General features: G+C 36.8%; 1 protein-coding gene across 1 annotated transcript in view; it reads right to left on the bottom strand.

The window, feature by feature from the left end:
* EPB41L2 (erythrocyte membrane protein band 4.1 like 2) overlaps positions 1-17,139 on the bottom strand; it is a 213,720-nt gene that overhangs the window by 28,662 nt on the left and 167,919 nt on the right. The window contains 6 exon segments of the mRNA XM_023513481.1: positions 2,051-2,152; positions 3,502-3,617; positions 3,620-3,647; positions 5,518-5,580; positions 10,102-10,274; positions 15,359-15,531. Of these exon segments, the coding sequence (XP_023369249.1) occupies positions 2,051-2,152; positions 3,502-3,617; positions 3,620-3,647; positions 5,518-5,580; positions 10,102-10,274; positions 15,359-15,531 (655 nt within the window).

Here is a 17,139-nt window from a genome sequence, read left to right on the forward strand (position 1 = left end):
TCGAACCCGCCACCTTAGGTGTACATGGCTGGCGCCTTAGCCGGTTGAGCTATAGGCGCCGAGCCCATTACTACTTTTTTAAAAAATCTACAAAACTTCTATTATGGAAATTCAGCCAAATTATATATTTATGCATAATTCCTAATTTTACTTTCAATAAGGATTACAATTTAAAAATAAGTGATAAACTCCATAAAATCAAGCCAAAATGAAGACACAACAAAGACAAAATTTAAAAAGATCTTCTATAGACTCAACTGCTCATACACTTTCAACCAATAATAGTATGTTATCTGAAGAAAAAAGCTAATGATGTAGGTGGTCAGTGAATGTTGGGTGAACAGCTGAATGGATGATCGTAGTTAGAACAATCCACATGCATGTCAAATAAGCATTATTTTCCTGCATGTGTTGAACATGAACAGAAAAAAGCAGTAATATTAAGTACAAATAAACCATTTAGGAGCTTTACCAGATTTAAATTCCACACAACATCACTTTATTGTAACGTCTATGATAAGACATTTTATCTTGTTTATTCCTAAAACATGAGATCCAGAGAAACAGTGATTTTAAACATCACCCAAATTCCAAAGTCTCCTACTGTAAAAAGTCTAAGGACATCACCACCTTAAATTTGACCAAATGATGCCATTCAGCTCTTCTGGAGGACAGATGTTTTAAAATACATATTTCATAGCATATGACACTAAAGTCCTCGTTATGTACATGGAGCCTAATTGGCTTGGATTCAGGCTAACCTTTAGAGTATATAAATCTGTAGATTTAGCTTTGATGTTATCCTTCTCATTTGCAGTGTTCTGGAAATATTTCTTCTCAAGTGCACCTCAAATTCCAATTTAGAGAATTTCCATTTATTCTGCCTCCTTTCCACCCCTACCCCCACAGTGTGTTCTGACAAATACTCTCCACTGGTTAACAAAAGCTATTTGGTGAAAGAGGAATGATTTTTCCTCATTATTTATCTCTGTTCTCTTTCACACCCTTTATAATCTATTCCTCATCCAGGGCCATGGGGATTTCTGTCAGACATTTACAGATTATGTCACTATTTACCTTAAAACTCTCCCATCACTCCTGTAACACAATTTCGAACTATTAAAACAATATGGTCGTAATCTGGGGTCTGACCTCCTTGACCTTTCCTCCCATCTTTTGTGCTTCCCTAAACTCTCCTCATTTTGTCTTTCGGTTCCTTATACTACTTCTGCACTGGGGCTGTTCCACCTGCTCTTCTTTACATGTAGACAAATGTTCATCTCCTTGTCATCATCAAGGTTTCAATTCAAATGCCATCTCCTCCTGACCACAAAGGTAAAGCAGCCTTTCCCAAACCTCTCCTCACACAACACTGTATTTTACTTTCTTAACAGGTACTTCCTAGTATCCCAAATTTCCTGATTATTAATTTATATGACTGTGTCAATCTCCACTAGAGACTAAACTCTCCAGACCCCACAAACAGCAGACTAAGCAAAAACAGCAGAAAAAGACGAATGAGGATATGAAAGCAACTGAAAGCTAACTTCCTCAGTCGGATAGTGACAGAGAGCACAGAGAGAGCCCTGAAGGGCTACTAGGATGCACCAAAATCATTTCCCCCCATAAAAAAATCTTAAAAATGAAAATGCAAAGGTTTCCATATGTGATTAGTAAAAAAGTAACCTGAAGTACACATAAGATGTCAACATCTCCATGGTGTGTATAAATGTACCAACAGTGCATTTTCCCCTGATGTCACAGTCTCCCAACTGTCAGCCACATATATCAAATTGGGGATCACTTATCACCTAGATTGGTTGACATTTCTGCACTTTAAAGTTTGCATTTTTAAGTGAAGGGCTTCTGCAATATGGTATTTCTCACCCAATGATCCTATGCCACTATACGTGGGGACTTAACCTCTTAAATGCTCATAAAATTGTTCCCCCCAAAATTAGAGTTTGACACATAAGAAAAAAGAAATATAGCTGTGGATAGAAATAAAGGGGGAAAAGCAAGAGCAGATCCAAGGATGCAAGGTGAACACCTTGTCCGCCTCCCGAGCTTTTTCTTCAACTGTCCGTGTTGCTGCCACCAGGTACTTCTCCTTCATGGATAAAATATCCTTGAAAAGATGGTCTCCTTTTCTCTATTGTTTTAAACAATACACATAATCAACAAATAAGACATGTACATTACACCTACAGAAGCACAAACATCAAACAACTGCACTGGTCAGGGGAACAAGCAGCACGTAAGAGAGGACCCAAACCTTGGCACATCATTACACCTTCTCCAGAGGAGGCGACACTCTACAACAGACCGCTGAAACTGACATGGTTATCCTCAGAAAAACCTGACAGTAGGAAGCTAAGTTGTGCCCAACTTCATATGACCATGCCTGGTGTTTTAAATCTTTGTTATTTTGAAAAGTTTTCTTGTTCAGCTCAGCAATTATTTTTGCTCATCTGTTCTTCAGGAGTCGTGTTCCTTTCAGTGGCACAAACTTAGAAATTTAAAGCAACTAATAGCTTTGCTGTTTAAGGAAAGGTGAAGCAAAACAGCACTAGAATATCTAAATCAAATTTGGCAACATTCAAGTCAAACAAGATGCTGAAAGGCAAAAGATGAACTCTTTTAGGATAGAGTGGGATACCCTTTAGGATAAGGTGTCTGTATACAATTTTTGAAACTGAAGATAGAATACAGCATGATCACCTTCTCCTCGAGCGTGATAATTAAGCCCATGGAAGTCCTGGTCCAAAACAGAAGGGATTTAGAAGCATCACAGAGGAGCAGATGCAGGTAGGAATGAACAGAGAACTATTCTGAGAATACATTCTAAAGGCAATACATACTTTTATTAGTGGGGAGGAGAAGTGAACCTTGGAAAACAAAAGAATGAGTGTGGAGAAATGTTATGATTGAAAATGTTTTTTTTTAAAAAACTATTCTTCATTTCATTCCTAGGAAGCTCTGATGCTAAGCTGTAATATACATAACATTTTGCCAGTTTTCAACAGGGCTCATCAGTCTTTAAAGCTAAGTATTTAACTCATTATACTCATTAATTTCCTTAAACCACTCTAAATATAATCTATGTACCTTTAAATACCAGTGGTTTAATTATTAAGTAAACATCCTCGTTTTAGAAGTTAGCGACTAAAAAGCAAATATCATGTGATGTTTCTAAAATGTTCTATATAACAAACAGTTCATTACCACTATAAATTTACCTGAGTAAAATAGTAAAATTATTCTGAAACTATTCCAAAAGTATTTCAAAATACATAATCTACCTAAGAACTAGGCCAATAAGTGCTACATTGTTAATGTAACAAATACTTAGTATTTTAAGAATTGTTAGCAATTATACCAAAGACATTTAAGTGGGAACATTTTGTAACTTCCTGGAAATTCACACAGGAGACAAACAAACTTGACTTTTACTGTACAGCTGCAGTGAGACAGAGAGCCAACAAATAGCTAGTGACATACCCCTTGTGTCTGTAGGGACAGAGGTGTGATACGTCGTTTTTCCCATTCATTAGGGCGCGGCTCGGGTGTGGATTCCATAAAATTGCGCTTGAGTTCACTAATGCTAGCCTGATGTTCAGTAAGTCCTCCTGGGCCTTATCCAGGTCCTAGCAATATGTAATGCAACAAAGGGGGGGGGGGAATCCAAAAGAAAAAAAACCCAGTAGGACAAAAATAAAACCAAAAAATAAGACACAGCAATCTTATGATTAAAAAAACACAGTAAAGCAAGAAAAATGCCAAGTCTCAAAAGCCATATTATCACCCATGAATAAATCACCTTAAAGAGTTCATCAAAATTTAAACATAAAGTCTCAATGTGTAATTTTTATGATTTCCATTTTAAAAGGTTCTAATCTTTTCTCTGTTGGGAATGTTTAAAGGAATAACTAATTATATTATTAGAGGGAAGCCATGGATCATCATCTAATAACCCATCTAACACCTGGATCTAAAACTCAGCCCATGACTTTGTTCTAGGAAATTTACCTTTCTGATTGGGGTTACTGCTCAAACTCATGCTTTGAACATAGCAAACCAAGTGCAAAACAGGAGCACAGAAGCACATTTGGCCTGAAGGAAAAGCCAAACCAGGATCACACACATTCCCCAAAGTGGAAAAACCAAGGGTTGACTTTTTTCCCAGGAAATTCCAATGGTGGCTTGTAATCCTAAGGAATAAAAATCACTGCTGCTTCTGTTTGGGCTCTTCATAAAATACATGAACCACATACTAGTCTCATGCACTTGCCAAGCATAAAAATGGGACCCAGCCACCCCACATACCAAATGGTCCTTACACAGACAAAGATGCAACAAAAACTACCTGGTCGATATTCTGGGCCCCAATAAATGGTGGCTCTGGGATTTTTTTTAGATTGGCTCTGATAAATAATATGTGTGGGAATAAAAAGTAATTAGTGTTCAAGAGGTGGTTTAACTGAACTTTAAATATTTTCTTTCATTTCAAAAATTACAGGGACACCTGTGGATTACAGCTTTCGTCCCATTCTCAAAGGACAGGTCATGCATCTGATAAAATTAGAAATTCCATATTCATGCACAAGCATAGTCGCTCATCTATGAGCTTCTATAGCCATTTGCAAAAACTCATGAAAATTTAAAAATCTTTGCATGGCACAGAAAAATGACTATGGCTTGAGATCAGGCACATTTCTTGCATTTGTTCAAAGCAATGTTATACACTTTACAGCATTTTAGTAAGTTAAGCAAAAATACATTTCCAACAGTTATCAAAGCTGCCAAAAGCAACCAGATTAGTTAGATTACTGAGAGTTGCAGTTCTTCATTGTATACACTGCCACACAGTACCCTAAAATAAGAAGGAAAAAACATTCTCACGTGACATGGGGAACGTACTTTACTTCCTAAGTAGGTGGCTGGGCTGTCTTTTCTTCTTAGCCTTTCTCTCTCTCTCTCTCTTATTCTTTCTTTCTAATCAATAAAATTCCTTTAATTCACTTACTCTTCAACAGAATATATTACATGGACCATATTCCTGCTTATATAGATTTTTGAGCAAAAAAATAAAAGTGGGTATATATAAAGATTCAAATGATTTAATGGAAGATCAGCAAAAAAGTATCTGTTCTGGTTAATATATTAAGGATGGGTTCATGTTACTTCAGATTCTACACCCTAGATATAACCCACTAGAGGCCAGGTTTACTTGCAGACCAACTTCGAGATTACTAGATAAAAACTTTATTCATTTAACCGAACAAAACTTTTTATTTTCCCACTTGTCACTTTGAGAACTGCTAGTAGATACATTCCTACCTAAGCCACTTTAAAAGAACACCGTCAGGCTGGTAGCATGCATTCCCAAGTTGAAGTCCCCTCATGCATTTCATGCACTATGCTTGAGGAAAATTGCCAGCCAGCCTGTGCGTGACCTCCCGTCCACAGCAGCAGGGCAGCCATTAGGACAGAGTTGTTTTCTTAGATTATACAAACCTCCAACATTAAATTGCTATGTCTGACATAAATATTATCCCCTTCTACTCTCAAGGAATTTTTCTGTGAAATTAAATCACACACAGGGGGGAAAGGCAAATAAACATAAGTGTATCAATCGGCAAGTACCAGAAATGATCCAGAGTTTGACAGTCTAGATATTTTTTAAAAAGCAATTAAAAAATCTTAAAAATTTAAAGCCACAGCAAACAAAATTCACAAACAAATCCTGAAAGTGCACCCTCCCCCCAGTGATAATAACAGCAGGCAGCAGCCATGAGATATTTAACTTTAGGGAAAAAGCAGCCACCTCCTTCAGCTGTGTTTCTTCTTCTTCCATCTTCACCTGAAAAGTTACACAGCAAATGGCCAGAACGAAGGACAGTGTTAGTGGAAACTCCACCACGTGTGCAAAGAAGCTGCATTTGAACTTAAATGGTGAACTAGCATTACCAACCTTATTGTTCAGCCCTCAGAAGATGCAGAACATTAAGCCACTTTGTTCTTTCTTCACCTACAGTGTTGTACAAATGATGGAAATGATCCTTTGCAAAGGTGGAATGGAGAATGGAAGCTTCGCTCTTTCTCAGTCCCTACATGGAGCTCTGCTTTCGAATACTTTTTTATTCATGAATGAAAATATGAGAGTGCAAAGACGGCATAACTCAACCTGTTCCAATTTGGAATGTCTGAATCAGCTAGTGATGAGACGTGGTCTAGTATTTGTCTTTAGCTTTGTATCAGGGAACAAATGTTCCACCCTGTTAGTTTTTTAATCTGGATTTCTTTCCTTGGGAAGAAAACTGGTTTATTCAGCCACTTTCATATTAAAATCGTAAGTATTTAAAAAGTCTTTGAAATGCAGCTTTTTATAGAAAAGCTTTTTTCCTTCATAAAATTCTTTACAAACAGTTTTTCATAGTTGGATATTTCTTAATATCTAATGGCCAAATTGATTTGAAAGTTTAAGACTTACATAAATACTGACTGAATTTCAACTCAAAGGAAAAAAAGATGAGAACAAGACATCTTGGTTCTGATACCAAAGGAAGATCATTTTAACCTTTCCATGTTCATTCATAACATATATTCCTTTCTTTCCTTGCTGGGATGATAGTCTCAAATCTGAGAATTCAAAATGCTTGTTGCTTTTTAAAAATCATTCATAGTATTTTTGAGAGGTAAGCCGGGAATTCAATGTCTTTTTATCTATTAGAAGTGAAAAATGAAACACAGCTATTCAATAACGTGCTAAGAACCATCTTCAAATTCCTTGGTCAACACCTTTTCTCTAAAATGTTGATTTTTGGTATTCCTTAGGCAAACTTTTTAACAATTGAGGTTTCTTCTAAATGAGTACTTGTTATATTATCTTCACATTTCCCTTTAGGTTTACTCTAAATTTTGTGATTTACGCTATGTATTGGTGGTACCCACGAATGAGACACTAAACCAGGCCACATGTAGCAAAACAATGAGAAACCTACTGCACACGTCAGCACTGACCTAGCAGCACAGAGGCAGTAAACTTGAAAACAAATACCTTATATGGGGGTAAAAATCTTCAAACCAGACACCTAATTTTAAATAACAGAACACTAAAAGGTACAATCGTACTGTTAAGAAAATCTAAATTTTCAAAAGCTATGTTTCATTTTTCATACACATTTGTTAAAGATAACAGTTCTTTTTATAAAATACCTGACAGTGACTCTTTTATGTAATTACATAATTTATGGTTAGGAAAAAAACTGGTTAAAATTCATCTGATCCCCAAATGCTACATTAACAGGGAGATAAGGAGTTTCTGAGATTAGACTAACAAATGTCAGGGGTAAAGGTTACAGTACCTCCTCATAAATTCAAGGACAAGCTTAGCTTTCTAACAGGAGAAATAACAATACTAAGAGTTCTACTAATACACAACAATAACAGTTAGTGTCCAGTGCATCATCCAGAATTCTATTCTACATCAAAACAAAAAGTTTCCTTCCTATATAAACAGCATTAATATTTGTCTATGAAATGGAGAGACCAGTATGGATTGCTAAGGGCAACAAAGATTTCCCCACACCTCTACTTCTTTTGTTAAAAATCTAGTATGATCTAGGTATTCATCAAATAACCCGGTAATTTTGCTCTCAACTTGGAATGTGTGGACCTAGTTGACAGATACCCACAGAGAAGTGTCTACACCTATTTCTCATGCACTAACATGTGTGTGTGAAAACAGACAGATAATACTGTGTAGAGGATAACCAATGGTGAACTTTATGCACATGTTTACACTCTATATTAGGAAAGGTTGGAGACAAAGGATAGGTTTGTTGACTCCACAAACTGAAGCTTAGGTGGCAGTTTCAGCAACTGCTTCCTCTTCCTCTGTTTTGTCATTCAAGTCACAGTCATAAAACACATTGAAGGAGGTGGCTTTAGCCTCCAGATAGCAGAGGGACAGAGCCAGAGGAAGGGAGAAGGTGAGAGAAAAAGGAACTGACTGAGAAGCAGAGAGAAGGAGCCCAAAGATGAGGATAAGGGAGGGAATGAATGAGGGGGAGGTAATGGGGACATAGTGCTGAACACCAGCGGGGAGGAAGGAGACCCAGACTTTGGGGAGGCTGGGGAAAGCCAGATAACCATCCTCATCGAGGAGGGAGGGGAAGCCAGAGGGAAAACATTTGTAGAAACTGAAGGAGAAGTAACCAAACTCGGAATCAGCATGGTCAGCCACTTTAAGAGTCTTCTCGTGGATGGGAGAAGGACAGTCCGACCGTGGAGGGACCACAGCAGGATCCGAGACCAAATCAGCTGTGAGGACTTCGAGGTCCCCCTGCTCTGATGTTTCACCTGTAGAAAGGAGCTCTAAGCTGTCTAGGGTAATCTGGTCAGCCTCCCCGAAGGGGTCTTCCTCTGAAATGTCTGAAAGCAAGTCCATTTCAGGGACTGGCAGTAGGTTTGGGGAAAAAGATGAAGCACGGTGGATGAGTGGTGAAGGTGGGCACATGGGAACAGTCTATTCTCAAGAGCAAACCCATGGTCGCATGTGAAATCACACAACAGGTGCAGTCACGGGCAAAACAATGCAAGAGAGACAGAGGACAAAAGAAGAAATGAGTAGGTTAGTAAAAACTTTAGGGCAGGGATAGTAACACAGTATAGTTTAAAAAATGAACTGCATGATCCATTTTTAAAGAGGAAAGACTAAACTACTTTTATCACATAACATTTATAGGTATCTGCTGATTTAATATTTCCACACTGGTCGCAAATAGAACCTATGAAATTCAAACAGCATTATTTACTTTTCAACCTGGTTGCTGACAGACATTCAAAGCGTTAGCAAAAATGCCAGCACACCCAGTTGCTTGCCGAAAACAAGCAAGATTTCCTTTAAAACTTAGAAGAACTTAAAAAAAAAAAAAAATACCCAAATGTGTCCAATTAGGCAAAACGGTACAGAGACCTTCTGAAATGCTGAGCTCTTCTGTTTCCGATTAAGTAATCACTCTCCCGGGTACCTTGTTAGTATAATTATAAAAATTTCATTCTGACAACTTCTCAGCAGTTGAAAGATACATTGTTGAACACAATTTCTGTTACTTTTAACTAAATAATTTTCAGCCAAATAATTTTTCAATATGACAGTCATAAATTCTTTAATGGAATGTAAATAATTTAATGCCACCTGCTATATAAAGTACTTGCCCATCTGGCACAAACGAGGGCCCACATGGTCTCTGAGACCTGCTCCATGCTGAGCATTAGAGGCTATCAGAGCAGGAATTCCTTAGGCACTGGCAGCTATGTTTCAAAGTTAAAATTTAGAAAACATTATAAATCAATGAGGTGATTTCATTTGATTTTTTGGTGCTTACTTACAATGTTATGTGTAAAAAAAGTTGCTTTGTGCAGATATGGAAAAGAGATCTGAAGAACTCAAAGACTCTTCAAATCTATATTCAAGTGATTTTCCTGGCCCAGTAACTTATCAGTGATAAATCTGAGAACAGTGCACAGGTTACTTGACCATTCATCATGGTGTATGCATAAAATAAAGCCAATGGCAACACACCATCTTCTACTCATTATTCATGAACAATTACCCTTTGCTTAAGAATTTCTTCATCAGTTATAGATTATTAAATGAAAAAAAAATTTTTCATAAGGAACACCTTTGTTCATGTCAAAAGTTCAAGTCAACATAATCTAAATAATCAAGACACAAGTTACACTTTAAAATTCACTTATAAAAAACCAAATAGACATTTCCAATCACCATAGCTTTTATGATTTAGGGATTTATCTTTTATAGAAATAATTATAAAATAGCCAAAAAGGCCATAAATTACTTACATTAGTATGATTTACATGGAAATATTCTGCTTTGAACTATAATCAAAAAAAGTTAGAGACCACAGACCAAGCCAACAAGCGCCTACACATATTTGCAAGTTGGGAAATTTTATCAAGAGAACATATGACTAATTTTAGATATTTGATCTCTAAAACAGAAAATGCAACAGACAGCCTCTAATCTAAGTGAACATGTAAAACCACATACTGTACTAATATACCATACCATACCTTTCCTTCAATGAGCTGCAAATGTGGGGCTTTAGTTGGGCTTCTCACTTCCCTCCTGCCGTCCCCATCTTGTACCACAGCAGTGCTGACAATTCCAGGGCCATATGTTGAAATCTCTCCAGCAGAGACAGGAAAATCCTTCATGAGACTTTGGTCCAGAACACCAATTGGAGCTGGTAAAGAATGACAATTCTGGATTACTTTAGGACACACATGGTAAAACTTTATGGAATCCTCCCCCCTACAGATAAACAGGCAACATGTAAAGAATTACCAGGAACAGGAACACTGATTGAGCTCTGAAAATACCATCATATAAATAAACCCACTTTTAAGCTCTTCCCAAACTCTGAAAGTATTCTGAATTTTAACCAACCAGATTGCACAAAGGTTTCAAATCACAGGGTTTTGAAAGGTAAACCCTGACAAGGGAGCTGACCAGTAGGAGGAGCTCTAAGATCAGCTGAAAACATTAGACTTGGGGAAAACGTCAGAATAACAATGTAAGCAGTATGTCAAATCTCTTGAGCCTCTCTCATTTTGCCTGAATCTATCTATTGCAACAAATAGTTATGTAACTATTAAAATGATTTGCTTCAATAAGTTTTAAGAATTCCTCCATAAAGAAATCTTTACTTTGCTATTCAAAAGATAAACAGAGGTAAATGAGGGATTTAACTTCTGCTTCTGTTTAGTATCTTCCATTTTTTTACACCCCCCCCCCCCGCCACGCCTCACTCAACACAACCTAGAGTAAATCTAATACATATATACCTCCACAGCATGCTGAAACCACCGCTCCCTGCATCCCCGGCCCTCATGTGCTCTCTCTTCTCTTTTACAGAAAGGCAGAGACACACATATTGTATGAAGTTTCTGTCATAGTGTAGGATCAACCCAAAACCTCAACAAGGCAGTATGAGTAGCAGGTGGCAAAACTCACTATCTAAAGCTCCCCCCTGAACAAAGGAACTACCGTGAAGTCATTTCATCTATATAAAAAGTACTTTACTGACACCGTGAGGTGAGGTTTGCTCTGGTTCTATACAACCCTGCCCCCACAGTCAACAGGAAAGCCTTTAGGCTGCAAGCTCACAGAGGGCACAGGATGTGTTGGACTGGGGAAGGATCATGCACTTTGAATCCAACGATCAAAAGATACCTCTCTGATACAAATATCTTTATTGTAGTGTGATTTTTAGTCTTCTGGATATATACCTAATAGAGGAATTATAGGATCAAATGGCAGGTTTATTTTTAGTTCTCTAAGTGTTCTCCAGATGTCTTTCCAAAAGGAACGTATTAGTTTGCAATCCCACCAGCAGTGTAGAAGAGTTCCCTTTTCTCCACAACCACACCAGCATCTGTGATTTTGGGATTTGGTGATATGGGCTAATCTTACTGGTGTTAGATGATATCTCAAAGTAGTTTTGATCTGCATTTCTCTGATGATTAAGGATGGTGAGCATTTTTTCATAATATTCTTCTTAGCAAAGTATCTCAAGAATGGAAGAAAAAGTATCCAATGTACTCGGCCCTACTATGAAAGTAATTTATAGCTTTCATAGGAAAGCTATAACCCAATTTTAGCCCAGGAATATGGGGAGAGGGGAGAAGAAAAGGAGGGGAGGAGGGAGGGTGGGTGGAGTGAGGGTGATTGGTGGGATCACGCCTATGGTTCATCCTATAAGGGTACATGTGAATCTCTCTAAATGTAGAATATAAATGTTTTAACACAACTAAGAAAAAGACATGAAGGCTATGTTAACCAGTTGGATGAAAGTATTTCAAATTGTATATAGAAATAGTATACTGTACCCCATGACAGTATTAATGTACACTGCTATGATTTAATAAAAAATAATAAAATAAAATAGATGAAAAGTAACGTGCAAAAAAAAAAAAAAAAAACCTCTCAAATCATGCCCTAACTTGCCTTGTCCAAAACTTAATTCTTTCCCAGTCCTGCCTTTTTCACAGAAGGCTACTCTCATCCTTGTACCATTTCCTTCAGCCAGAAAGCCAGGAACCTGGACATTTTCTAGGATTCTACCTTCATCCCTCAACACCAGGCAAGTCCAACAGGGTCCTTGGGTATATTTTCTAAATGTGCCCAGTATTTTCCTCCTCCAATTCTACCACTTCACCTTTTAAGATTTTCCCAGCCTGTAATTATTTTCCAGAGGCATTTTTTTTTTAACTTTGAACAGACTGTAATAATTCTCCCTTGCAAAGTATAGGACTATGCTTGTGATTATGATTTCTAAGCGCCTATTACATATACTCAGGAATTATTGCAAAAGGAAAAGAATATCACCTAAAAAAAAGTTTCAAATGTAATGATATCAAAAAGCTGCATGACTGGTGAATTAAAAGTTACAAAATGAAGTTGATAAAATGCTAACTTTGCATACTTTTAAACACTTAAAATTAATTTCAGTTTGCAATTTTCTTTCTGTATTTTGGGGCCAGTGAGTCAGCTGTCCCTCCCTTGCACCCTTAACCCTGCCCCTCTGCTTCCTAGAATGCTTTAGTACCTCCTGCCACCTCGTCCTTCTGGTCTCAGCTGCCCTGGTTCTTCCTGGGTAGGCCTTCCTTCCCACGTGGTGCTGTCTAAGCTGTGCCCCTGCTCATCATCCTTCCCACTCTCTCAAGAAAATCACTCTCTCCTCCTGACCCTGCCACCATGCATCTTGGGGTTTTCTCCTTGTAAATGACTGGCTTGCCTGCCTTCTTTTTGGTTCCATTTTCTAATCTCGGAGGATTTTCCCTCTTCTAAAATAGCTGCTCTAGTTTGATTTCTATTTTGATATTTGATCTTTAAATAGAACAGTAATTTCCTTCTATATAATCACTAGAGGATTTATTTTAATTTGCCAAGCATTAAAATGAGTTATTTTTTATATCTAAAGTTAAGTTATTCTAGCCTAACTTAAAAAATAAACACTAAAAAGAAACTATAGCACATGCCAACAACAGAAAAAGGTATATTGGACGGGGAGTGGTCAGTACCAGGTTACAGCTTCGCTTTGCTTTGAGGGGAAAAAAAGGAGAACATAACCCCTAACCCGAGAGTTTGCTGGCTGTCTGGTCATGTATTGGTATAAAAGGCCTCCTATTTTTCACAATAACACAATAATCCCTTTGATGCCTTGCCCATCTGATGCATTAGTGTCTCAAACACAAAGAGAAAAATAATGGATTACTGTGCCATGTTTGTTGCTTTTCGTTGTTAAAATCATTGTTTTCAGATACAGACCTCCTATAACCCTCTGCACTAACTGCCTATACAAGATGGTGAGTTTCCTTGAGCACAATTTATATACCTCAAAGAAAGGGCACTGGATTATTGCTCTTTTGAAACACTAAAATTTGTAATATAAGAGTTATAGAGCCTCACAGTTTCAAATGAAAGTTGAAAACAGACAGTGTTCCAGAAAGAGCAATGATTTCTCTCAGGGCATTAAACAACAGTGACTGCATTTATTCAGCACTTGTATAAATTCTCTGTGGCAAGGGGCAAGGCCTGTGAAATATTTACATGGGTTGGCACATTTTTGGGATTTACTTGGAAAAGTGCTCAGAGTTGTTGATGAGCTAAAAGATATTCTGACAGCTATAGTACATTAATAAATCACTGAATTTAAAATCACTACCATATGGAAATGTGGACATTTCTTTGAAGCATGATTCATGGTCCCCTTATGTATGTATGTATGTATGTCTTTATAAAACTCTATGGAAGATTCACCAGAATCAAGATTTAATAAATATATACCAAAATCCCTCTGACAAATACTTGAAAATATCTCTGTGTATCTCCTACAACCAAATTTTTTCTAGGAAAAGAAGATCAGGGGCAATGAATGCCAATCCTTCACTAGTGAGAGAACTCTTTTATCTGTTAGCATTATCTGGTCTGTTTTACCTAATTATTTAAAATATGTTGTTAAAGTTAATATTTCTGAAAAATATCAAGTAATAATCAAAAAGGTTTCTGCTGATAAACATTTTTAAAATAAAATTTTTTAATTTAATATTACTATTTTATATATATGTGTGTATTTTTAAGAATAATCAACCAAATATGTTAGAAAACTATTTCTTTGTGTAGGAAATTGTCCATACTAATCACTTCTTATTACACAGAAAGAAAAATTAAGTTCTTCATAAAGTATTCTAATATAAATCTAATCTCACTCTTTCATAGGAAATCTATCAACTCAAAATTGGACCAGGTAATAAGACATATACATGAAGAAAAGCAACATCAATTTATTTCTCTGTATAGTTTATATAAAACTAAAAATATGTAGCCAATTATAGATAAAAAATTCACATACATCTACCCTTGGGTTAAAGAACAAATAAACATATTTCCTTTGTTTTTGTTAAAGTGCTCTATTCAAAACTAATCCTTTGAAACTATGAACATCTTCTCATGTGATAGGAAGTTTTGTAAGCTTCAGCAAGTTTTTTTTTTTTTTTTTTTTTGGCAGTTTTTGGCTGGGACGGGGTTTGAACCCATCACCTCCGGTATATGTAGCTGGTGCCCTATTCCTTTGAGCCACAGGTGCCGCCACACAGCAAGAGCTTTTTAACTCATAAAAATTTGATGTTAGGAATGGTTTGTGTTCATTTGAATTAAGATTCATATGTTACCATACCAAAAACCCTTGGGAATTACATTTTACCATTAATTAAGAAGTTCAAGAAATGCAACCATATAAAACACACCACAAACAAGTAAAAACGTGTTTGTCCAACATCACATGAGTAAGAGCTCTTAAGGAAGATTTTTGTGCAGTAACAATAAAGTTGAGTATCCCTTATCTAAAAAGTTTAGGACCAGAGGAGTCTCAGATTTTGTATTTTTCAGATTTTGGAATGTCTGCATTATATATACTTATTGGCTAAGCATCCCAAATTCAAAAACCTAAAATCAAAATTTTCTAATAAGCATTTCTTTGAATATATGTTGGCATTCAAAAAGTTTCAGATCTCGTAAACACTTTGGATTTCAGACTTGGGACATTTAACCTATACCCAAAAAAATAATGTATATTCAGAATGACATTTTCAAGCCCTACAAAATTATTTTCTTGTGACTTTAATAGATTTTTATTTATTCAGAAAAAAAATGGCTACCCTCTAGGGTATTTCTGGTAGCCTTGTTACGAGATCAACATTTTCTAACCTCATTGGATTAGATAAAAATGAACGAAAGCTAAAGGTATTATGATATAAATGTATTTACCTCCATCAAGACTCCTGGAGACACGTTTACTAGAGGTGCGCTCAAAGTGTGGTGCTGGCCTATCTATGAGGGTGCTTGCCTGGCGGGTCTGTGCTTGGGTGCGGCCGCTGTAGCGGAATTTGGACCCCAAAGTCAGGAACTTGGCCTTTGGTGGCTGCTCTGGAGACACAAGCCTATGGGGAAGAAAAAGAGCAAAATCAGACTTTATGGATTAAAAAAAAAAAAACTTTAAAACTATGTATTTTAGTATCTCAAAAACAATTCTATCTTAACTTCCTAATGAAAAAAGAACATTATAAACCCTCCTACATGCACAGCTTTATGACAGTGATGAGTAAATCTACATTCATGTATTCATGAATATGTTTTTTTCAACCTAAGCAAAGGAGCAGCTGTTCTCAGTGTATACCAAAGCTTATTTATTTGTATTAGTTTAAATCATTTATGTAAACACATATGTCTGAATTCTTGCTCCTAGCTATAAATGCCAAGTAGAAATCCATTACCATTAGTATTTCTTAATATTTATGCCTATTTCTTCTGGGAAAAAAAGCATCTACTTTGGGAATCTGTTCCATCAAGTGATTCTTTCCCATGAAGAACACAACACACAGTTGATCTGCAGAGATGACTAAGATCTTTTCTTGTCAGCATAATTCTACTGCTTAAGCCCTGGGTTCATAATGAGTGAAATCAAATTTCCTTGATGTCAAATATTTCCAGACTTATGCAAAAGCATGTTTTTAGTAAATGAGCCAATCTTTTTTTGGAATACAGTTGAAATTGTCTTGTTTTCATTGTCTAGTCATGAGCTAAGAAAATGTCTTAAAAGAAAGAAAAATCTCAGAGCTCTTGTAGAATTAAATAAAAAGACTTTAGTTGATAACTCAAGAATATGAAGAACTACACCAAAACTTTTCATATCATTTACCAGGGAAGAGTGATTTCATAAAGAGCTCTTTATCACTTCGAGTGTTCCTAGACTTTCTGTGCCATTTTTTTAGAAATCTTCTGCAATGAAACAAGGAAGAGTTTGAAGTCAAGGTGAATCTCGATGTAATAAATATAAGAAGAAATTCTCCATCAACTCTGTTCACCCAGAAAATTAGCATGTTAGAATTAAACAGATAAAAGAAGAGCTGATATAGTCTGGCTTTCTGGGCTTGAATCTATTCATAAGGTAGCAGAAGGGTTTCTTGATTTTCACAGGAAACACAGATAATGATGCTGAAAAGGTGCCAGGTGCCAAGAGCCAGTACCTCCAACTGTACTTTGGAAAGAGCTACATTATTCTTAAATTATAATGCTGGAACCACAGACATTTAGACTTACAACAAGATCCTATCTTCATAAGAATAACATCAAAACCACTAAAAGACATTTATCATTTCACTTTAAGAAATACGAAAAAGGGGCTCGGCGCCTATGGCTCAGGCGGCTGGGGCGCCGGCCACATATACCTAAGGTGGCGGGTTCGAATCCCCAGCCCGGGCCTGCCAAACAACAATGATGGCTGCAACCAAAAAAAAAAAATGGCCAGGCGTTGTGGCAGGCGCCTGTGGTCCCAGCTACTTGGGAGGCTGAGGCAGGAGACTCACTTGAGCCCAGGAGTTGGAGGTTGCTGTGAGCTGTGATGCCATGGCACTCTACCCAGGGAGATAGCTTGAGGCTCTGTCTCAAAAAAAAAAAAAAAAAAAAAGGAAATACGAAAAGGACTCATCTTTACAGAGAGTAGTAAAGGCCTTGAGTGAGACAAGCATCAGTGACACATCAAAAAGAAA

The sequence above is a fragment of the Otolemur garnettii genome, unplaced genomic scaffold, assembly GCF_000181295.1.
Source record: "Otolemur garnettii isolate 467f Iridium unplaced genomic scaffold, OtoGar3 scaffold00002, whole genome shotgun sequence".
NCBI lineage: Eukaryota > Metazoa > Chordata > Mammalia > Primates > Galagidae > Otolemur > Otolemur garnettii.